The 25,349-nt window shown below is 41.8% G+C and overlaps 1 protein-coding gene across 5 annotated transcripts in view; it reads right to left on the bottom strand.

The window, feature by feature from the left end:
- Nucleotides 1-25,349, bottom strand: part of LOC106578034 (basement membrane-specific heparan sulfate proteoglycan core protein) — a 74,150-nt gene that overhangs the window by 9,910 nt on the left and 38,891 nt on the right. For 2 of the 5 annotated variants that reach the window (XM_045701740.1, XM_045701739.1), the window contains exons 2-11: nucleotides 8,394-8,438; nucleotides 7,985-8,253; nucleotides 7,583-7,864; nucleotides 6,953-7,234; nucleotides 6,572-6,850; nucleotides 1,715-1,987; nucleotides 1,286-1,558; nucleotides 872-1,192; nucleotides 498-776; nucleotides 76-324 (exon numbers count right to left, since the gene is read on the bottom strand). In XM_045701740.1, coding sequence (XP_045557696.1) covers nucleotides 76-324; nucleotides 498-776; nucleotides 872-1,192; nucleotides 1,286-1,558; nucleotides 1,715-1,987; nucleotides 6,572-6,850; nucleotides 6,953-7,234; nucleotides 7,583-7,864; nucleotides 7,985-8,180 — 2,434 coding nt within the window. In that variant the 5' untranslated portion in view covers nucleotides 8,181-8,253; nucleotides 8,394-8,438. The remainder of the gene's footprint in view (nucleotides 1-75; nucleotides 325-497; nucleotides 777-871; nucleotides 1,193-1,285; nucleotides 1,559-1,714; nucleotides 1,988-6,571; nucleotides 6,851-6,952; nucleotides 7,235-7,582; nucleotides 7,865-7,984; nucleotides 8,254-8,393; nucleotides 8,439-25,349) is intronic. The other 3 variants (XM_045701737.1, XM_045701738.1, XM_045701741.1) reach the window with 2 other exon arrangements.

Below are 25,349 nucleotides of genomic sequence, written 5' to 3'. Positions count from 1 at the left end.
TCAACACTTAAATCACATGATTTTCACACAGACAATAAAAAGGTAACTAACTTGTGATCATAAATGTTTTCTCACCTCTTACTGTCACCCAACTCTCTGGTGATTCTCGTTCACCAGATTTACACTTATAGAATCCTTCATCTGACTTGGATACTGTAGGGATGGTCATCTCTCCTGTGGTCTCATTCTTGATGAGTACTCCATCTTTGTAGAAATCAGCCTTGAGTTTAGGATTTGTTTCCTGATATCTAAATGTACAGGTCAGAGTCACAGAGTCTCCTTCGGTCACAGGATGGACAGGACTCTCCAGGCTCACATCACCATCTGTGTAACATAATGTATAAATAATACTGAATATCTGGAGTCATCACTCACAATACATCAACGTCTTATGAGCTTGTATTATATTTTATTAAATGGAATCAATCAGTTACAGAATGAAACATAACATGCATTGAAATGTAAAAATGTTAGTGAATGTTGTACAACAGACGTACCATTTACTGTGATGTTGACAGCATTACTGTACTCTCCTGATCCAGACTCACACCAGAACACTCCACTGGACCATGTGTCCAATGATGTGATGGTGCAGGTGGATTCTGTTATTGATCTCCAGGTAGATGGACACTCTGACTGCCATGCTGTCTCTGTGTATCTCTTCAGTCTCCATCCAGTAGAGTTCCCCTTCAGCTCACAGCTCAGTGAGAGAGATGTCCATCTAAAATGTTGAGTTGTGTTGGGATTTACTGTAAGAGACACTGAAGGCTGCAGATCTGAAACAAAGAGAGACAGAGTCAGACCTATAGTTATATAGACACATGAGGGTGACTTAAATATTATTCAATACAGTTTCAATACAGTTAGTTACCTCCTGACCAGAGACACTGAGGTTCACTGTAGAGTGTATCATAGACTGGGTCTCCTCTCCCAGCTCTACACACATATCCTCCTGTGGGAGTAGCACCAGCAGGGATCAGAGTGTAGGAGTCTTCACTAGTGACATTGTCAGATATGGGCTGTAGAGAGTAAGACTTGTCTGATAGGGAGGGTAACCCAGCTCTGTAGGGAACAGTCCTGTACCAGGAGAACCACCAGTCTGTAGACAGGTCTTTAACCCCACAGCTCAGCATCACCGAGGCCCCAGGGTTCAGCCACTGAGGAGAGATACTCAGGACAGGTTGGGGTTGATCTGTGATTTGATAGAGGACAGGTTTCAACCTTTCAGTCTTAGAAAGTATTCTAGTGAACCCAATTTATTTTATACATGATTAGATAGACTTACCAGACACGGTCAGTTTTACAGCCTCACTGGTCTTGGAGAACTTGTTTCCCTTTACACCCTCACAGGTATATGAATCACTGTTAGACCTGTAGACAGGACTGATTCTGTACTCAGGCTTTGTGTTAAAGGGGCTGAATAACTGACTATTCTTATACCATCTGTAGTCCCAGTCAGTGTCTCCTCCTCCCTGTATGTCACATCTCATAGTAACAGTCTCTCCTCTGAATATCTGCGTCCAGTTGGGTTGGAGGATCAGAACAGCAACAGGTCTCTCTGCACAGACACAACTAACTGAATAAACAGTTGCACTATAGCTTCAAGTTAGCTATCATTGTTGTGATACAGTAAACAGACAAAATATTATACCATAGATTACCGTCTATCCATATAAAATAACAACCATTTATCATAAAACTGTTATAGACTCACCAGTAATGATTATCTGGACTGGGTCACTGTACAGGGTGTAGTAGACTGGGTCTCCTCTCCCAGCTCTGCACCAGTACTGTCCTCCATCAGAGACACTGACCCAGCTGAGTGTGTAGGAGTATCCAGAGGTTGTGGTTACTGGTGTAGAGTCTGGTCTGTGTCTGTACCAGTAAAACTTCCATCCAGAAGACTCTACAGTACAGCTCAGTGTCACACTGTCTCCTGTGAATATGTTCTCTTTGTCTGAAGTCAGTGTGGTCTTTGGCAGATAGTCTGTTGGTATTTCAATGGGTTTGAGTGATAAGATAACAACAACAACAACAACAACTAAAGTTCTCACTATTCACAGTAACAGTAACAGCATCACTGATGGATGAAGATGTGGGTCTGGATCTTCTCTCTCCCTGACACCAGTAGAGACCCTGGTCAGACTCAGTAACTCTACTGATGGTGGATCTAGTATTAAGGTATTTATACTGGGACAAGCTAATCTCACTGTTGTCTTTGTACCATTTATAGCTCCAGTCACTGTAAGACCCAGCTGAACACGTCAGAGTGACTGTTTCTCCGGGGTACACAGGGTTTGGATTTACGGTCACTGTAGTTTCAGGCAGAGCTGAGAGAAAAGAGCACTGAATATCAAAACATTTAGCTGTTTTGGAAAGTTTATTATAGGTGTATGTTGAATATAAAGCTAAAATACTTAGTTGCTACATCCATTTTTGAACTTATAAATGAATGATATAATGTATAACCATTGATACCCATTGATTCTTGAAGAAGGTCTGTATGGAGGAGTGGGCCAAAATCCCTGCTGCAGTGTGTGCAAACCTGGTCAAGAACTACAGGAAACATATGATCTCTGTAATTGCAAACAAAGGTTTCTGTACCAAATATTAAGTTCTGCTTTTCTGATGTATCAAATACTTATGTCATGCAATAAAATGCAAATTAATTACTTAAAAATCATACAATGTGATTTTCTGGATTTTTGTTTTAGATTCCGTCTCTCACAGTTAAAGTGTACCTATGATAAAAATTACAGACCTCTACATGCTTTGTAAGTAGGAAAACCTGCAAAATTGGCAGTGTATCAAATACTTGTTCTCCCCACTGTATATACTTCTCACACACTTTGTTTCTATTGCATACCTGAATTCCTTACCGCCACACTAAACTGGTCACCGCAGAAACATAGTGAAATATAAGCAGTAAAGGGAGCACCATGCACAGTAGTGGTCATTTTGATTAACCTATTACAGATTCATTTTAGAAATTGTATTTGCATACCAAATTACCTAAATAGTAAAAACATGATGTTTAACCAATTTTCAAAACCTTTAAATTGAATTTACAGAAATATAATCTCTATTGTTCTCTGTAAAATGTTCAATGTTGATTGTATGAATCTGGAACTTGTTGATTGATTTAATTACTTACGCATGTAATTAATTACGTTGTTCGATGTTTAATTATCACTTTTCCTTTCATTATCTTGGCAAAATAGCAGGTGTAAGGTGTAAGGTTTCAAAAATAGAGATAAATAGAGAACGCTAGATGGATAAAACTAATTTTACTATAAACATTGCCATTGACGGGTTCCACCATTTAAAAGTAGTCAACTGGGTGGGGATTCCTATGGTTTGGGAGTGATCAGCCAATGATCAGAGAATATTGTCTTCCTCCAATTGGGTTGCCTCATAGAGAAAGATAGAGGACTCTAGTGCCCAAAACCATTTTTAAGCATGGGCAGCACTATTGAGGACTTTCACCAGTTTTAAGTATTCAACTGGGTTGGACTTCCTATTGGTTAAGAAAGGATCACATAATTCCATTCAGGTCATCAGGGGGGATAGCCAATTAAGTATGATTGTGAGTAAATATTCCATAACTGCAGGTGGCAGTAAATCGCCAACCTTGACTTTTTAACAGTTCAAACAACACACAAGACCAAGACCACTAGATCCTGAGTGATCTCAAGACCAAGACCACTAGATCCCGAGCACATGGGCACTTTCTTCAATTGTAAGAGGCTCAAGTAAAGTAAACTAAAGTACAGTACAGTAGAACACAGTATAATACATTCAAGTAGAGTACAGTACAACAGTGTAGGGTACAGTACAGTAGAGTACAGTACAAGAGAGTAGGGCACAGTACAGTAGAGTACAGTACAATAGAGTAGGGTACAGTTCAGTAGAGTATAGTACAATAGTGTAGGGTAGAGTTCAGTAGAGTACACTAGAATAGAGTAGGGTACAGTTCAGTAGAGTATAGTACAATAAAGTAGGGTACAGTACAGTAGAGTACAGTACAGTAGAGTACAGTACAATTGAGTATGGTACAGTTCAGTAAAGTACAGTACAATAGAGTAAGGTACAGGTCAGTAGAACACGCTAAAATACTTTCAACTAGAGTACAGTAGTTTAGGGTACAGTACAGTACAGTAGAGTACAGTACAAGTATGGTACAGTTCAGTAGAGTACACCTGACCCCTCCTGTCTCAGCCTCCAGTATTTATGCTGCAGTAGTTTATGTGTCGGGGGGCTAGGGTCAGTCTGTTACATCTGGAGTATTTCTCTTGTCTTATCCGGTGTCCTATGTAATTTAAATATACTCTCTCTAATTCTCTCATTCTTTTTCTCTCTCGGAGGACCTGAGCCCTAGGACCTCAGGACTACCTGGAATGATCACTCCTTGCTGTCCCGAGTCCACCTGGCCGTGCTGCTGCTCCAGAGTCCAACTGTTCTGCCTGTGGCTATGGAACCCTGACCTGTTCACCGGACGTGCTACCTGTCCCAGACCTGCTGTCCCAGACCTGCTGGAACCCTGACCTGTTCACCGGACATGCTACCTGTCCCAGACCTGCTGTTTTCAACTCTCTAGAGACAACAGGAGCGGTAGAGATACTCTCAAAGATCGGCTATGAAAAAGCCAACTGACACTTACTCTTGAGTTGCTGACTTGTTGCACCCTCGACAACTACTATGATTATTATTATTTGACCATGCTGGTCATTTATGAACATTTGAACATCTTGGCCATGTTCTGTTATAATCTCCACCCTGGCACAGCCAGAAGAGGACTGGTCACCCCTCATAGCCTGGTTCCTCTCTAGGTTTCTTCCTAGGTTTTGGCCTTTCTAGGGAGTTTTTCCTAGCCACCGTGCTTCTACACCTGCATTGCTTGCTGTTTGGGGTTTTAGGCTGGGTTTCTGTACAGCACTTTGAGAATATCAGCTGATGTAAGAAGGGCTATATAAATAAATTTGATTTGATGATTTGATTTGAGTACAGTACAATCGAGTTGGGAGAATTTCAGTAGAGTAGGGTACAGTTCAGTACAGTATAGTACAATAGTGTAGGGTAGAGTTCAGTAGAGCACAGTACAGTAGAGTAGGGTCAAGTTCAGTAGAACACGGTACAATACTTTCAACTAGAGTACAGTAGATTAGGGTACAGTACAGTAGAGTACAGTAGAATAGAGTAGGGTACAGTTCAGTAGAGTATAGTACAATAGTGTAGGGTACAGTTCAGTAGAACACAGTACAATAAATTAGGGTACAGTACAGCAGAGTACAGTATAGTAGGGTACTGTACAGTAGAGTACAGTACAATAGAGTATGGTACAGTTCAGTAGAGTACAGTATAGTAGGGTACTGTACAGTAGAGTACAGTACAATAGAGTAGGGTACAGATCAGTAGAGTATAGTACAATAGTGTAGAGTAGAGTTCAGTAGAGCACAGTGCAATAGAGTAGGGTACAGTTCAGTAGAACACAGTACAATAAAGTAGGGTACAGTTCAGTAGAGTACAGTACAATAGAGTAGGGTACAGTTCAGTAGAGTACAGTACAACCGAGTAGGGTACAGTTCAGTAGAGTACAGTATTGTAGGGTACTGTACAGTAGAGTACAGTACAATAGAGTAGGGTGCAGTTCAATAGAGTACAGTACAATAGAGTAGGGTACAGTACAGTAGAGTAGGGTACACTAGAGTAGGGTACAGAAAAGTAGAGTATAGTACAATAGTGTAGAGTAGAGTTCAGTAGAGCACAGTGCAATAGAGTAGGGTACAGTTCAGTAGAACACAGTTCAATAAAGTAGGGTACAGTACAGTAGAGTACAGTACAATAGAGTATGGTACAGTTCAGTAGAGTACAGTATAGTAGGGTACAGTACAGTAGAGTACAGTACAGTAGAGTACGGTGCAGTTCAATAGAGTACAGTACAATAGAGTAGGGTACAGTTCAGTAGAGCAAAGTACAATGGAGTAGGGTGCAGTGCAGTAGAGCACAGTACAATAGAGTAGTGTACAGTAAAGTACAGTAGGGTACAGTACAGTAGAGTAGTATATAGTAGTAGAGTTTTTTTGGTCAAATAGATGTTAGTGTTTGGGTTCTTAGAGGGTTGGAGCCCCTCTGTTGGCTATTCATCTCAATACTCTACTCTTTTTCCTGACGTGTCCACTACCCACATGGTGGTCCTCTGTAACACAGTTGGTAGAACATGGACCATGCAACATTAACATGTAGATGTGCTGCCCGTGTTGTAACAGACACCATAATGGCACAGATACAAAGATGAAACCTCTATATAAATGTTTTCCTTTATGTTCAAACATGAAGTTTAGGAGTCAGTGTACAGGACAGACTCTTCTCAATAGAAATAGGTGTATAAACAATGACTCTGTACTAAACTAAATTAACAATATGTTTGTTATTGATTCACAGAACAACAGAAAATGTTTCACTGTCCCAATAATTTTAGAGCTCACTGTAACTAAGAATTCTGACACGCAGACCATGATTGACTCAATATAAATAGTCAAAAACATCAATAAAGCACAACAAAGTAACTCACCTTTTACAGTGAGAGTGACAGGATCACTTGGTTGTGAAGATGTGGGTCTAGACGCTCTGTTCCCTTCACACCAGTACTGACCCTGGTCAGACTCAGCAGCTTTACTGGTGTGAGAGACTCCAATGTTACTGTAACCAGACTGGGATACTACATTATCATTCCTGTCTTTGTACCACTTATAGCTCCAGCTACTGTCAGATCCTACTGAACACATCAGAGTAACTGTCTCTCCAGGGAACACAGGGTTTGGTTCTACAGTCAGTGTAGCTTTGGGCAGAGCTGTGAAAACATATCACAGATTAGACATATTACCTAAACTGGATACATGAGTAGCTATTTCAAATGACACTGTTATAGTGATACTGACTATAGTGAACTTACCAGTGACACTGATGGTGACGTCATCACTGGGTAGTGACCTCTGGGGCCGATCTGTCCTCAGCCCCTCACATCTATACTGACCAGTCTGACCAGTCTGACCAGTCAGAGTGATGGGGATGGTGAATATGATACCTTTACTGGTCTGACTGGGAAGGTGTTGGTTGTCTCTGAACCAGTAGTACGTCCAGTCTGTGTAGCCTGGTATGTCACACTGCAGACTGACTGTCTCTCCAGAGTAGAGGAGACCCTGTGGAGAGACACTCACTGAGGCTCTGGGCAGAGCTGTAGAAAGACACATGACGTTAGTTGATTCATACATAAAATCTGCTCTATCATGATTAAATGTAGTTAGTTGATTCATACATAGAATCTGCTCTATCATGATTAAATGTAGTTAGTTGATTCATACATAGAATCTGCTCTATCATGATTAAATGTAGTTAGTTGATTCATACATAGAATCTGCTCTATCATGATTAAATGTACTTAGAGCCCCAATCTTTCCAAAGTATGATCACCATACTTCTTTAATTAAACACGTCTTTGTTTTTCTATCATAACTATGAATGCTGACACACAGACCATGACTGACTTAATGTAAATAGTGTCTATCTGTATGACACTACTCACCATTGACAGTGATAGTGACAGGGTCACTGATGGATGAAGAAGTGGGTCTGGACTCTCTTTTTCCCTGACACCAGTAGGGACTCTCATTCACTGTTGCTCCATTGATGGTGAGAGTGTCTCCTGTTATAGTGTGTCTGTCAGACTGGGATACTACATTATCATTCCTGTCTTTGTACCACTGATAGTTCCAGATACTGTCAGACCCTACTGAACACATCAGAGTAACTGTCTCTCCAGGGAACACAGGGTTTGGTTCTACAGTCAGTGTAGCTTTGGGCAGAGCTGCAGAAACACACAACATATGTTTTTAAAACAACTAAACAGCATCCTTAAAATGGTGCCCAATGTCAAGTGGTTATAAGAACGGAGGCACAGATGTGAATGAGAGATAAAATGACGTACGTGTCACTGTCAGTCTGACTGCATCACTCCATTTAGAATCCTGCTGCTGATGTGAACCCAGACAACTGTAGTCACCACTGTGGGAAAACTCAGCTGCACTGATAATACATTCATGTTCTTTCTGTGGACATTGATCTGGACTGGGTGTTAACCATCTGTACTCCCAGTCAGTGACTCCTCCCCCTGTATGACACATCTGAGAGTGACAGACTCTCCACTGAATATCTGGGAGCTGTTGGGGTGTATGGTCAGAACAGCCTTCGCCGGTCCTGCACAAAATCAAACCAGCATGATACACACACTAAAAACTCAAAATATGTCCAGCCAAAATCAGCTTTAAAAATCACAAATAAAGAAATCGGATGAAGCATTAAGAGATGGAGGCTTGATGAAGTGAACAAATATCTACCATCATCATCTTCAGAGTGTCCAGAGTTGATGTGTGTATTCAGCACTACAACAAAGAAAGTCACATTGCACCAATATTAGCTTGAAATAAACAACAACATGCCATATTCAGGTTACTGATTACCAAATACTTTATACTTACTGTACTTTATTTTAAAGGTGCAATTTGCAATTTCCACATTTTTTTTAGCACCTTTAAATGGCTAATAGCCTTTCATTCTGAAAGAGTAAAACTTTGAATTGCCTCATTCGGAAAAAACACATGATTCCACATCAAATCAAATGTTTTGGAACACTACACATATCAAATCAAATCAAATTGTATTTGTCACATGCACCAAATACAACAGACCTTACAGTGAAATGCTTACTTACAAGCCCTTAACCAACAATGCAGCTCAAGAAAGAGTTAAGAAAATATTTACTCAATAAACTAAAGTAATAAATAGTCAAATTAAAATAAAAAGTAACACAATAAAAATAACTATAATGAGGCTATATACAGGGGGTATGGGTACCAAGTCAATATGCGGGGGAATGGTAGTAGAGTTATTTTGTACATGTAGGTAGGGGTAAAGTGACTATGCATAGATAACACACATTGAGTAGCAGCAGTGTAAAAACAATGGTAGGAAGGACATGTCAATGTAAAATGTCCGGATGCCAATTTCATTATTTGTTCATCAGTCTTATGGCTTGTGGGTAGAAGCTGTTAAGGAGCCTTATGGTCCTAGACTTGGAACACCGGTACCGCTTGCCGTGCGGTAGCAGAGAGAATAGTCTATGACTTGGGTGACTGGAGTTTTGAATTTTTTTTTTGCCTTCCTCTGACACCGCATAGTATATAAACTCAGCAAAAAAAGTAACATCCCTTTATCAGGATACTGTCGTTCAAAGATAATTCGTAAAAATCCAAATAACTTCACAGATCTTCATTGTAAAGGGTTTAAACACTGTTTCCCATGCTTGTTTAATGAACCATAAACAATTAATGAACATGCACCTGTGGAACGGTCGTTAAGACACTAACAGCTTACAGACGGTAGGCAATTAAGGTCATAGTTATGAAAACTTAGGACACAAAAGAGGCCTTTCTACTGACACCAAAAGAAAGATGCCCAGGGTCTATGCTCAACTACGGGAACGTGCCTTAGGCATGCTGCAAGGAGGCATGAGGACTGCAGATGTGGTGCAGTCATGAGTGAACAGGGAGTACAAGAGGAGACTGAGCACACACCCTTGAGGGGCACCTGTGTCGAGGATCATCGTGGCAGATGTGTTGTTACCTACCCTTACCACCTGAGGGCAGCCCGTCAGGAAGTCCAGGATCCAGTTGCAGAAGGAGGTGTTTAGTCCCAGGGTCCTTAGCTTAGTGATGGTCTTTGAGGGCACTGTGGTGTTGAACACTGAGCTATAGTCAATGAATACCTCATAGGTTCTCACATAGGTGTTCCTTTTGTCCCAGTGGGAAAGGGTAGTGTGGAGTGCAATAGAGATTGCATCATCTGTGGATCTGTTAGGGCGGTATGGAAATTGGAGTGGGTCTAGGGTTTCTGGGATAATGGTGTGTATGTGAGCCATGACCAGCCTTTCAAATCACTTCATGGCTACAGACGTGAGTGCAACTGATCAGTAGTCATTTAGGCAGGTTACCTTAGTGTTCTTGGGCACAGGGACTATGGTAGTCTGCTTAACTTCTTTAGGATAGGGGACAGTATTTTCACGGCCGGATAAAAAATGTACCCGATTTAATCTGGTTACTACTCCTGCCCAGAAACTAGAATATGCATATAATTAGTAGATTTGGATAGAAAACACTAAAGTTTCTAAAACTGTTTGAATGGTGTCTGTGAGTATAACAGAACTCATATGGCAGGCCAAAACCTGAGAGGATTCCATACAGGAAGGCCCTGTCTGACAATTTGTTGTCCTTCTGTTGCATCTCTATCGACATTACAGCATCTGTGCTGTAACGTGACACTTTCTAAGGCTTCCATTGGCTCTCTAAAGCCGCCAGAAAGTGGAATGGCATGTTTGCTGTGTCTGGGCAAAGTACAGCAGCTCTGTTTGTGAGTGGTCAGCCTGGGGACATTGAGACTGGAGATGCGCGGTCACGAGACTTCTCCATTTTGTTCTTTCAGCCTTTGAATGAATACAACGTTGCCCGGTTGGAATATTATCGCTATTTTACAAGAAAAATAGCATAAAAATTGATTTTAAACAGCGTTTGACATGCTTCTAAGTACGGTAATGGAATATTTTGAATTCTTTTGTCACGAAATGCGCTCGCGCGTCACCCTTCGGATAGTGACCTGAACGCACGAACAAAACGGAGGTATTTGGATATAACTATGGATTATTTGGAACCAAAACAACATTTGTGGTTGAAGTAGAAGTCCTGACGAAGAACAGCAAAGTTAATCCAATTTTTCTAATAGTAATTCAGAGTTTAGGTTGTCCCAAACTTGGTGGGTGTCAAATTAGCTAGCCTGTGATGGCCGAGCTATGTACTCAGAATATTGCAAAATGTGCTTTCGCCGAAAAGCTATTTTAAAATCGGACATAGCGATTGCATAAAGGAGTTCAGTATCTATAATTCTTAAAATAATTGTTATGTATTTTGTCAACGTTTATCATGAGTCATTTAGTAAATTCACCGGAAGTGTTCGGTGGGTATGCTGGTTCTGAACATCACATGCTAATGTAAAAAGCTAGTTTTTGATATAAATATGAACTTGATTGAACAAAACATGCATGTATTGTATAACATAATGTCCTAGGAGTGTCATCTGATGAAGATCATCAAAGGTTAGTGCTGCATTTAGCTGTGGTTTGGGTTTATGTGACATATATGCTTGCTTGGAAAATGGCTGTGTGATTATTTGTGTCTATGTACTCTCCTAACATAATCTAATGTTTTGCTTTCGCTGTAAAGCCTTTTTGAAATCGGTCAATGTGTTAGATTAACGAGAGTCTTATCTTTAAAATGGTGTAAAATAGTTCATTGTTTGAGAAAATTGAATTGTGGCATTTTAGTTGGTTTTTGTATTTCGCGCCGTGCGACGCCATTGGCTGTTGGCTAGGGGTTCCGCAGGCGGAACGGGGTTCCGCTAGCGGAACGTCTGTCCTCAACAGGTTAAAACATGTTGGTATTGCAGACTCGCACAGGGAGAGTTTGAAAATGTCATGAAGACACTTGCCAGTTGGTCAGCGCATGCTCGCAGTACACTTCCTGGTAATCGGTCTGGCCCTGTGGCCATGTGAATGTTGACCTGTTTAAAGGTCTTACTCACATCGGCTGTGGAGAGCGAGATTACACAGTCTTCCGGAACAGCTGGTGCTTTCATGCATGTTTCAGTGTTATTTTCCTCGAATAGAGCGTAGAAGTAGTTTAGCTCGTCTGGTAGGCTCGTGTCACTGGGCAGCTCTCGGCTGTGCTTCCCTTTGTAGACTGTAATGGTTTGCAAGCCCTGCCAAATCCGATGAGCGTCAGAGCCGGTGTAGTACGAGCCTGTGTAATATGATTCAATCTTAGTCCTGTATTGATGCTTTGCCTGTTTGCGTCTCTCTGTGTGAAGTAAAGGTGGTCCAGAGTTTTTTCCCCCCTCTCTGGTTGCACATTTAACATGCTGATAGAAATTTGGTAAGATGGATTTAAGTTTCCCTGCATTAAAGTCCCTGGCTAATTGGAGCTTCGCCTCTGGGTGAGCTTTTTCCTGTTTGCTTATGGCGAATACAGCTCATTGAGTACGGTCTTAGTGCCAGCATCAGTCTGTGGTGGTACATAGACGTCTACGAAAAATACAGATGAAAACTCTCTAGGTAGATAGTGTTGTCTACAGCTTATCATGAGATACTCTACCTCAGCCGAGCAAAACCTCGAGACGTCCTTAGATATTGCGCACCAGCTGTTATTTACAGAAATACATAGTCTGCCGCCCCTTGTCTTACCAGATTCTTCCGTTCTATCCTCCCAATACAGAGTATAACCAGCCAGCTGTACTGTATGTTTATAATGTTGTCGTTCAGCCATGACTCCGTGAAGCATAAGATATGACAGTTTTGAATGTCCTGCTGGTAGTTTAATCTTCCGCGTAGGTCATCGATTTATTTTCCAACGATTGCACGTTTTCTAGCAGAATGGAAGGCAGTGGGGGTTTATTCCATAGCCTACGAATTCTCAGAAGGCAGCCTGCCCTCCGGCCCCTTTTTCTCTGCCTTCTCTTCACGCAAATGACGGGGATCTGGGCCTGTTCCCGGGAAAGCAGTATGTCATTCACATCGGGCTCGTCGGACTCAAAGGATAAAAAGGAGTATGCCAGTTTGTGGTGAGTAATTGCAGTTTTGATGTCCAGAAGTTATTTTCAGTCATAAGAGACCGTAGCAGCAACATTATGTACAAAATAAGTTACAAAATAAGTTACAAACAACGCAAAGAAACGAACAAAAAACACAATTGGTTAGGAACACGTAAAACGTAGGCCTTCTTCTCCGGTGCCATCTTGTGTCATGGCTCACATCAACACCATCATCCCGGAAACCCTAGACCCACTCCAAGTCACCTGTTCCCTGGAACAGGCACCCCACTGCCAGGTCTCTGACCTCCTCCCTATACGCTTTGCCTATTTGATGGTTCGTCTGAGGGCATAGCGAGATTTTTATAAGTGTCCGGATTAGTGTACCGCTCCATGAAAGCGGCAGCTCTAGCCTTTAGCTCAGTGCGGATGTTTGCTGTAATCCATGGCTTCAGGTTGGGATCTGTACGTACGATCACTGTGGGGACGACGTCGTCGATGCATTTATTGATGAAGATGGTGACCGAGGTGGTATACTCCTCAATGTCATTGGTCATCTGACCACTTCCGTATTGAGCGAGTCACTGGTACTTCCTGCTTTGGTTTTTGCTTGTAAGCAGGAGTCAGGAGGATAGAATTATTGTCAGATTTGCCAAATGGAGGGCGAGGGAGAGCTTTGTATGTGTCTCTGTGTGTGGAGTAAAGGTGGTGTAGGGTTTTTTTCCCTCTGGTTGCACATGTGACATGCTGGTAGAAAGTTGGTAAAACTGATTTAAGTTTGCGTGCATTAAAGTCCCCGGCCACTAGGTGCACCGCTTCTGGATGCACATTGTCTTGTTTGCTTATGGGCTTATACAGCTCGTTGAGTACGGTCTTAGTGCCAGCATCGGTTTGTAGTGGTAAATTGATGGCTACGAATGATATAGATGAGAACTCTCTTGGTAGATAGTGTGGTCTACAGCTTATCATGAGGTACTCTACCTCAGGCGAGCAAAACCTTGAGACTTCTTTAATATTGGAAATCGTGCCCCAGCTGTTATTTACAAACGGGGACACACCCCCACCCCTCGTCTTACCAGACATAGCTTCTCTGTCCTTCCGATCCTCACATATGCATTCCTCTTTTCCAGGTGGTTGAGAGCTGTGTACATGGATCTTCACATGTGATCACATAACCTTTCACATGTGGAATCAATGAAAACCATTTGGTTTTAGAACACTTCACATGTGATGATATTTCATATGAAGTTTCAGATGTAGATATTTTTAACACTACATTTCACAGGTGATGCCCTAAAATGTGTCGTTAGGATGTCCCCGGGCCGTCACACAGTCACAGTGTTTTCAACGTTCATATTTGACACACTTTGACATGATTACATTGTGATTGTTTATTTATACTGTTATTATTATTCAAGATATCCACTTGACCAAGAAAGAGAAAGTAACTTAACAAAATGACTACCGACCCATTGCACTCACTTCCATCATTATGAAATACTTTGAGGGGCTTGTCAAAGACTACATCACATCCTCCCTCCCCGACACACTCGACCCTCTCCAATTCCCCGACTGTCCCGACAGATCCACGGACAACACAATCGCCATTTCACTGCACACAGCCCTCACCCACCTGGACAAGAGGAATGCATATGTGAGGATGCTGTTTATTGACTACAGCTTGGCTGTCAATACTATAGTGCCCTCTAAGCTCACCAGAAAACTCACAGCCTTGGGACTGAACTCCTCCCTATGCAACTGGGTCCTGGACTTCCTGACGGGCAGCCCTCAGGTGGTGAAGATAGGCAACATTACCTCATCAACACGGATTCTCAACACAGGGGCCCCACAAGGGTGCATCCTCAGTCAACTGCTGTACTACCTGTAATAACACAACTGCATGGCCACACACAGTTCCAACTCCATCATCAAGTTCACTGGTGACACAACAGTAGTAGGCCTGATTATCAACAGCGGCGAGACACCATACATTGAGGAGGTAGGCACTCTGCCAGTGTGGTGCCATATAAAAAACCACTCCCTCACCTTCAGCAAAACAAAGGAGCTGATTGCAGACCTCAGGAGGAACCAGGTTGGACATGCCACATCCTCATCAATGGGGTCGCAGTAGAGACGGTCAAAAACGTAAAGTTCTTTGGCGTACATATGTTAGAGGAGCTGAAATGGTCAAACCACATGGACACCGTGGTGAGGAGGGCTCGGCAGCAACTCTTTAACCTCAGGAGGCTTATGAAATTCGGCCTTTTTCCAAGGCGCCTCACAGTATCCTACAGGAGCACCATCAATAGCATGCTTTCGGCCTGCATTACAGCCTAGTATGTCAACTGCATCACAGCCTGATACCGACATTTACACTGCCCACACCCTATTGGACATTTGTATTTTTCATTGTCACAGTTGTAAATATGTATATATTATTTTATTTATTTTTATTATTGTTTCATTTACACCTGAACTGTTGGACCTCAGAGCTTAAGTATTTCAGTGTACACTGCAATTACATCTGTGACCTTATGCATGTGACTAAATAAACAACTAATCTAAATGCAACATGTCCTCACAAGCATTTCACTACACCCGCAATAACATCTGATAAATATGTGTACGTGACCAATAAAATGTGATTTAATTGAAACTAACAATCTCTTGGTTCATGGCATTCCAATCTTCCACGGCACCGTTTCTGTGTCAATAACTGATTTCACCTGTATTCCTAAATATTACGTTTACACCTCACATGTGAACTGCAACAATTTCACGTGTGAAAGATTTTCACATGGGAAAACCTCTCTGTAGAATTGCATTTTCACATGTGAAAAAATGGTAAACTTGAAAATTGAAATTTGCTGTTTTAGTTGTGAAAATGTTATCACGTTTAGTTTCATGGTATCACATTGAAATTGTTTTGTCACATTTATTTCACGAGATCATGTTTTCATGTGCTAAAATATTTTCATGTGTAGTTTAATGTTGTCACAAGTCACTTTACATGTTGTCAGCTACAGTACGAGCAGCATACCACCCTTCATCGGACTGCTGTCTTGCCTCTGAAGCTAAGCAGGGTCGGCCCTGGACTATCTCTGGATGGGAGACTGCTAGAGGTGGTGTTGGAGGGTCAGTAGGGGCCACTCTTCTCTCTGGTCTAATTAGATCCCAGGGCAGTCTAGGTGACATTTCCCTGCTTAGGGTGCTGTCTTTTTGATAGGAAGTTAAACGGTTGTCCTGACTCTCTGTGGTTATTAAAAATCCCAAGGCACTTATTGTAAGACTAGGGATGTTAACCCTGGTGTCATGGCAACATTCCCAACCTGGCCCCCTTCCATCATAGCCGCCTAATCATCCCCCTCATTACTAATTGGCATAATACAGTGTCTTCATAAAGTATTCACACTCCTTGCCTTTTTCCACATTTTGTTGTGTTACAGCCTGAATTTCAAATGGATTAGATTGAGATGCTTTGTCACTGGCCTACACACAATACCCCCTGGGATAATTACAAATGAAAAGCAGACATTTCTTGAGTCAATAAGTATTCAACCCCTTTGTTATGGCAAGCCTAAATAAGTTCAGAAGTGAATTGTGCTTAACAAGTCACATAATAAGTTGCATGGACTCACTATCTGTGCAATGATAGTGTTTAACAAGATTTTGAATGACTACCTTATCTCTGTACCCCACACAGACTATTATTTCTAAGGCCCCTTAGTTGAGGTGAATTTGAAACACAGATTCAACCACAAGACAAGGTTTTCCAATGCCTCTCAAAGATGGGCACCTATTGGTAGATGGGCAAAATTTAAAAAAAAGCAGACTTGAATATCCATTTGAACATTTTGAAGTTGGTAATTACACTTTGGATTGTCTATCAATACACCCAGTCACTAGAAAGATACAGGTGTCCTTCCTCACTAACTTGCCGGAGAGGAAGGAAACTACTCAGGGATTTCACCATGAGGCCAATGGAGAGTTTTTAAAACAGTTAAAGTTAAATGGCTGTAATAGGATAAAACTGAGGATCGATCAACATTGTAGTTACTCTACAATACTAACCTAATTGACAGAGTGAAAAGAAGGAAGCCTGTACAGAATACAAATATTCCACAACATGCATCCTGTTTGCAACTACACACTAAAGTAATTCTGCTAAAAATGTGGCAAAGCAATACCGTTTTTTGTACTGAACACAAAGTGTTATGGTTGGAGCAAATACAGTACAATACATTAAAAATGAGTACCACTCTTCATGTTTTCAAGTGGGGAGTGCATCATGTTATGGGTATGCTTGCAATCGAGGACTGGGGAATTTTTCAGGATAAAAAATAAACAGAGTTAAGCACAGGCAAAATTCTAGAGAAAATCTGGTTGTCTGCTTTCCACCAGACCCTGTAGATTAATTCACCATTCAGCAGGACAATAACTTAAAACAGAAGGCCAAATCTACAATGGAGTTGCTTACCATGAGGATTGTCAATGTTCTTGAGTGGCTGAGATACAGTTTTGACTTTACTTGAAAATCTATGGCAAGACCTGAAAATGGTTGTCTAGCAATGATCAACAACCAATTTGACAGAGCTTGAATCATTTAAAAAATAATAATGGGCAAATATTGCACAGTCCAGGAGTGGAAAGCTCTTAGAGACTTACCCAGAAAAACTCACAGCTGTAATCGCTATCAAAGATGATTCTATAAAGTAATGACTCAGGGGTGTAAATAATTATGTAAGATATTTCTGTATTTCATTTTCAATAGATTTGCAAACATTTCTAAAAACATGTTTCACTTTGTCATTATGGGTATTGTGTGTAGATGGGTGAGAAAAGTAAACAATTTAATACATTTTGAATCCAGGCTGTAACACAACAAAATGTGAAATTAGTCAACGGGTATGAATACTTTCTGAAGGCACTCTATCACTCTTCACTTCTCCACCTAATAGCTGATGTGTGGTGAGCGTTCTGACACACAAATGGTCGCCTTGCATCACCCAGGTGGGTGCAACACATTGCTGGTGGATGAGGTGAGTTTCCCCCTACTATGTAAAGCGCTTTGAGTACATCTGGTAAAAAAGTGCTATATAAATTCAAAATATAACAGAATATACTGTTATTTCATGACAATGTTTGTTAACAATATCAGTGTAAACAAACATTGTACATTAATTCATTCCCCTAGCAACATTCCTCAGCTGTATACCACAGCAAGTGGTAAGGTGGCCGTTTTGTGGTAGTTTCAATTACGGACTAATAAGCATTTGTACTGTTTTATCAATAAGGAATAAAACACAAAAAAGCTAAAGCATTAAACTGTACATGCATGTCTTATTCCTTTTTTTCCATCAAAGGTTTAGTAAATCAGGTAATTAGTGTTCATACACAAACACACTAACTCATTCTACAGAAATGAACAAAGGCTGTGAGAAAAAATAGTAGCGTTTAAAGGCGTATTTATTTTCTGACCAACTTCTCTGTATGGCCCCAAACTGCATGATCTCACACTGGTTCCTTCCTCTTTATTGGAGGAAAAGAGGATGGAACGAGAATAGAATAGATGCTTGTAGGCCCTTTGCTAAGTTGTCAGGTTTCAATACTACCCAGCTAATTTCAGTTGTTCCACTGATCACCAAGTAAATTTAACAACTTCAGCCTCCACCCACTTAACAAACACACACACGTGTACACACTTACATGCATCCACCCGCACATACACACACACATGCATGCATGCTTGCACGCGTGTGTCCTTAGAGACAACCCAACAGCTGAGGATAAACTGTTGCACTGTCTTTCACTAAAGGACCAACAACGGTGAACTTTCTCTCCGTCTAATAGATTCTGCAAGGAGCATAGGACCATGGAAAACAGAGAGTAGGAAGGAACAACCTGTTTAGTTACACCACTTCTCCAAGAGAAAGTCAAAAAGTGTTAAACAGAGAGTGTACATAAGCAGTTGACACTCTTCTCCAATAGCTTGTCTCTTTCCCTTCTTTCTTTTCTCTATTCTTTAACCTTTCTCCCCGGCTCTGCCCCGAGGGCTAAAGCATCCGGGTGAGGATTGCCATGCCCTGATCTGTTTCACCTGTTCCTGTGATTGTCTCCACCCCCTCCAGGTGTCGCTTATTTTCCCCAGTGTATTTATCCCTGTGTTTCCTGTCTCTCTGTGCCAGTTCGTCTTGTATGTTTAGTCAAGTCAACCAGCGTGTTTTTCCCGAACTCCTTTTGCTATTCCCCTTTTTCTAGTCTTCCCGGTTTTCACCCTTGCCTGTTTCTAGACTCTGTACCAGCCTGCCTGACTATTCTGCCTGCCTTGATCACGAGCCTGTCTGCCACTCTTTACCTCCTGGACTCTGATCTGGTTTTGACCTTTTTGCCTGTCAACGACCATTCTCTTGCCTACCCTTTGGATTATTAACCTGTTTAGGATAGGGGGCAGTATTTTCACGGCCGGATAAAAAACGTACCCGATTTAATCTAGTTATTACTCCTGCCCAGAAACTAGAATATGCATATAATTGTTTGATTTGGATAGAAAACACCCTAAAGTTTCTAAAACTGTTTGAATGGTGTCTGAGTATAACAGAACTCATATGGCATGCCAAAACCTGAGAAGATTCTAAACAGGAAGTGCCCTCTCGGACCATTTCTCGGCCTTCTATAGCCTCTTTATCGAAAACAGAGGATCTCTGCTGTAACGTGACATTTTCTAAGACTCCCATAGGATCTCAGAAGGCGCCAGAACGTTGAATGATGACTCTGCAGTCCCTGGCTGAAAAACAGTAGCGCATTTGGATAGTGGTCGATCTGAGAACAATGAAACGGGTGTGCGCGTGCACGTGAAGAGTCCATTTTACATTTTCAGTCTTTGAACGAAAACAACGTCGCCCGGTCGGAATATTATCGCTATTTTATGAGAAAAATCGCATAAAAATTGATTTTAAACAGCGTTTGACATGCTTCGAAGTACGGTAATGGAATATTTTGAATTTTTTTGTCACGATACGCGCCGGCGCGTCACCCTTCGGATAGTGTCTTGAACGCAAGAACAAACGCCGCTATTTGGATATAACTATGGATTATTTGGAACCAAACCAACATTTGTTGTTGAAGTAGAAGTCCTGGGAGTGCATTCTGACGAAGAACAGCAAAGGTAATCCAATTGTTCTTATAGTAAATCTGAGTTTGGTGAGTGCCAAACTTGGTGGGTGTCAAAATAGCTAGCCATGATGGCCGGGCTATCTACTCAGAATATTGCAAAATGTGCTTTCACCGAAAAGCTATTTTAAAATCGGACATAGCGATTGCATAAAGGAGTACTGTATCTATAGTTCTTAAAGTAATTGTTATGTTTTTTGTGAACGTTTATCGTGAGTAATTTAGTAAATTCACCGGAAGTTTTCGGTGGGTATGCTAGTTCTGAACGTCACATGCTAATGTAAAAAGCTGGTTTTTGATATAAATATGAACTTGATTGAACAAAACATGCATGTATTGTATAACATAATGTCCTAGGAGTGTCATCTGATGAAGATCATCAAAGGTTAGTGCTGCATTTAGCTGTGGTTTTGGTTTTTGTGACATTATATGCTAGCTTGAAAAATGGGTGTCTGATTATTTCTGGCTGGGTACTCTCCTGACATAATCTAATGTTTTGCTTTCGTTGTAAAGCCTTTTTTGAAATCGGACAATGTGGTTAGATAAAGGAGAGTCTTGTCTTTAAAATGGTGTAAAATAGTCATATGTTTGAAAAATTGAAGTTTTTGGATTTTTGAGGAGTTTGTAATTCGCTCCACGCCCCATCATTGGATATTTGAGCGGTGTTCCACTAGCGGAACATCTAGATGTAAGAGGTTAAACATTGTAAGACTCCAACCATCTGCCTCCTGCATCTGGGTCTCGCCTTGTGCCTTGATAGAGGAGAGGAGGAGAGACAATTTCTTTGTTCACTATGGTACAGTTTTAACCCTATGTGACAATAGTATGCCATTTTTCATTGCTAACACTGGTGCTCCCAAAAAGTTAGGATCAGCACATGAAATTTAGGACCACCAGAAATTAATGTGTTATATTGATTGATATAGAGCTTATATTGGACCTACAGTGAGGGAAAAAAGTATTTGATCCCCTGCTGATTTTGTACATTTGCCCACTGATAAAGAAATGATCAGTCTATAATTTTAATGGTAGGTTTATTTCAACAGTGAGAGACAGAATAACAACAACAAAAAACAGAAAAACGCATGTCAAAAATGTTATAAATGGATTTGCATTTTAATGAGGGAAATAAGTATTTGACCCCCTCTCAATCTGAAAGATTTCTGGCTCCCAGGTGTCTTTTATACTGGTAACGAGCTGAGATTAGGAGCACACTCTTAAAGGGAGTGCTCCTAATCTCAGCTTGTTACCTGCATAAAAGACACCTGTCCACAGAAGCAATCAATCAATCAGATTCCAAACTCTCCACCATGGCCAAGACCAAAGAGCTCTCCAAGGATGTCAGGAACAAGATTGTAGACCTACACAAGGCTGGAATGGGCTACAAGACCATCGCCAAGCAGCTTGGTGAGAAGTTGACAACAGTTGGTGCGATTATTCGCAAATGGAAGAAACACAAAAGAACTGTCAATCTCCCTTGGCCTGGGGCTCCATGCAAGATCTCACTTCGTGGAGTTGCAATGATCATGAGAACGGTGAGGAATCAGCCCAGAACTACACGGGAGGATCTTGTCAATGATCTCAAGGCAGCTGGGACCATAGTCACCAAGAAAACAATTGGTAACACACTACGCCGTGAAGGACTGAAATCCTGCAGCGCCCGCAAGGTCCCCCTGCTCAAGAAAGCACATATACATGCCCGTCTGAAGTTTGCCAATGAACATCTGAATGATTCAGAGGACAACTGGGTGAAAGTGTTGTGGTCAGATGAGACCAAAATGGAGCTCTTTGGCATCAACTCAACTCGCCGTGTTTGGAGGAGGAGGAATGCTGCCTATGACCCCAAGAACACCATACCCACCGTCAAATATGGAGGTGGAAACATTCTGCTTTAGGGGTGTTTTTCTGCTAAGGGGACAGGACAACTTCACCGCATCAAAGGGACGATGGACGGGGCCATGTACCATCAAATCTTGGGTGAGAACCTCCTTCCCTCAGCCAGGGCATTGAAAATGGGTCGTGGATGGGTATTCCAGCATGACAATGACCCAAAACACACGGCCAAGGCAACAAAGGAGTGGCTCAAGAAGAAGCACTTTAAGGTCCTGGAGTGGCCTAGCCAGTCTCCAGACCTTAATCGCATAGAAAATCTGTGGAGGGAGCTGAAGGTTCGAGTTGCCAAACATCAGCCTTGAAACCTTAATGACTTGGAGAAGATCTGCAAAGAGGAGTGGGACAAAATCCCTCCTGAGATGTGTGCAAACTTGGTGGCCAACTACAAGAAATGTCTGACCTCTGATTGCCAACAAGGGTTTTGCCACCAAGTACTAAGTCATGTTTTGCAGAGGGGTCAAATACTTATTTCCCTCATTAAAATACAAATCATTTTATAACATTTTTGACATGCGTTTTTCTGGATTATTTTGTTGTTATTCTGTCTCTCACTGTTGAAAGTAACCTACCATTAAAATTATAGACTGATCATTTCTTTGTCAGTGGGCAAACGTACAAAATCAGCAGGGGATCAAATACTTTTTTCCCCTCACTGTATATGAATTCTAGCTACTTTTGAAGCACATATTGTGCCCGGGAAACTAATATGTAACAATGGAGAGACATTGGTTTGTTATAAAAGCTAAAATGTGTATATGAATACCTGTCATTGAAATTGCTGTACTTTCTGGAATATTAGGATTCTACACTGTGTAAAAACACTATTTTCCTATTGAGTTGCATTACATAGAAAATTGTACACTGTCTCTCTAAAACGTCAGGTGACTGAACAAAGTGTAAACCAGGTATTCCCAAACTGGGGTATGCACACGGGGTGTACGCCAAATAAAAAATTTCACATTTTCAAACAGTCCATTTATATTTTCCAACGGGGCTATACATTTGGGCTAGTTTTTTTTCTTCACCTGAGTAGCCTCGTTTCACTGCCAAAAATGTTGTTAAACCATCTAGTGTTCAGCGAAATAACAACGTCAAATAAAGGTAGCCTAGTCAAATAATTAACATCCGCGTCCACATAACATCCACGTCCACATTAACCGTCACTCTCTCGCGGGAATTCCACTAACGGTCCGTATGTAGACAAACGTGGCTATGAAAAAGCCAACTGACACTTACTCTTGTGTTACTGACTTGTTGCACCCTCGACAACTACTATGATTATTATTAGACAATGCTGGTCATTTATGAACATTTGAACATCTAGGCCATGTGCTGTTATAATCTCCACCCGGCACAGCCAGAAGAGGACTGGCCACCCCTCATAGCCTGGTTCCTCTCTAGGTTTCTTCCTAGGTTTTGGCCTTTCTAGGTAGTTTTTCCTAGCCACCGTGCTTCTACACCTGCATTGCTTGCTGTTTCGGGTTTTAGGCTGGGTTTCTGTACAGCACTTTGTGATATCAGCTGATGTAAGAAGGGCTATATAAATACATTTGATTTGATTAGCTGCTGCTCACTCTGTTTGCCATTGATAAATGGTTAAAAGTAAGGCCCGCGTCCAGAAACACATAGCAGTATACTGGTAGTATAGTATAGCTACGAGCAGTACTACACCTGCACCTGTCGATAACACAAGTTGTTCTGCTTCCACGAGCACATCCAATGCCAGCATCAGTAATTCTACATTTGTTGTGTTACAGCTGGATGAGTCAACAGACGTGGAGGGCCTGGCACAGCTCCTGGTTTATGTCCGTTACGGTTATGGGGGCTCAATTAAGGAAGACATCCTCTTCTGCAAACCACTGGAAACCAGGACAACAGGAGAGGATATTTTTAAAGTACTGGACAGGCCTGACAATGTGGGGCAGAACCTGTTATGAGCCTCACATTTTTAGCAAAAATAAATTAAATGCAAATATTATTATAATTTTTCTTTTTTGGGGGGAGCTTGCCTTTTTGCATGTTATTTTGGCATTAATATGTGTCATATCAGTTTGCAAACATTGTAAAAATATATAATTGTTAATAAAGCCGCATACAAACATGGTGTCACGGTTGTCGTAAGGATTTGACCAAAATGCAGCGGGAATGTGTATACTCATCTTCTTTTTAATAGGCAGAAAGAAGGAAAACCGAAACAAAACACACGTATACAAAAACAACGACGAAACAGTGCTGTAAGGCAACTAGGCTATACAAAGAACAACTACCCACAAAATCCCACAGAAAAACACCTCTCTTAAATAGGACCTTCAATTAGAAGCAACTAGGAGCAACTGCTTCCAATTAAAGGTCAACCCCATTAACTAAACATAGCCCAACAAACCCCGAAAAACTCTAAACAAACACACCCCTGCCACGTCCTGACAAACTACAATAACAAATAACTCCTTTTACTGGTCAGGATGTGACACATGGGCTGAGTCCGAATACCCATACTAACATAGTATATACTACATAAACTCAGAAACGTCAGTATCTGGTGTGGCCACTAGCTGCATTAAGTACTGCAGTGCATTTCCTCCTCATGGACTGAACCAGATTTTCCAGTTCTTGCTGTGAGATGTTACCCCACTCTTCCACCAAGGCACCTGCATGTTCCCGGAGATTTCTGGGGGGGAATGACCCTAGCCCTCACCCTCCAATCCAATGGGTCCACACATGCTCAATGGGATTGAGATCTAGGCTCTTAGTTGGCCATGGCAGAAAACTGACATTCCTGTCTTGCAGAAAATCACGCACAGAACGAGCAGTATGGCTGGTGGCATTGTCATGCTGGAGGGTCATGTCAGGATGAGCCTGCAGGAAGGGTACCACATGAGGGAGGAGGATGTCTTCCCTGTAATGCACAGCGTTGAGATTTCCTGCAATGACAACAAGCTCAGTCCGATGATGCTGTGACACAACGCTCCAGACCATGACGGACCCTCCACCTCCAAATCGATCCCGCTCCAGAGTATAGGCCTCGGTGTAACGCTCATTCCTTCGACGATAAACGTGAATCTGACCATCACCCCTGGTGAGACAAAACCGCGACTTGTCAGTGAAGAGCACTTTCTGCCAGTCCTGTCTGGTCCAGAGATGGTGGGTTTGTGCCCATAGGCGACGTTGTTGCCGGTGATGTCTGGTGAGGACCTGCCATACAACAGGCCTACAAGCCCTCAGTCCATCCTCTCTCAGCCTATTGCGGAAAGTCTGAACACTGATGGAGGGATTATGCGTTCCTGGTGTAACTCGGGCAGTTGTTGTTGCCATCCTGTACCTGTCCCGCAGGTGTGATGTTTGGATGCACCGATCCTGTGCAGATGTTATTGCACGTGGTCTGGCACTGCGAGGACGATCAGCTGTCCGTCCTGTCTCCCTGTAGCGCTTTCTTAGGCGTCTCACAGTACGGACATTGAAATGTATTGCCCTGGCCACATCTGCAGTCCTCATGCCTCCTTGCAGCATTCCTAAGGCACATTCACGCAGATGAGCAGGGTGTTTTTCAGAGTCAGTAGAAAGGCCTCCTTTGTGTCCTAAGTTTTCATAACTGTGACCTT

Source organism: Salmo salar, chromosome ssa18 (genome assembly GCF_905237065.1).
Source record: "Salmo salar chromosome ssa18, Ssal_v3.1, whole genome shotgun sequence".
NCBI lineage: Eukaryota > Metazoa > Chordata > Actinopteri > Salmoniformes > Salmonidae > Salmo > Salmo salar.
This window is presented reverse-complemented; position numbering and strand designations above follow the sequence as displayed.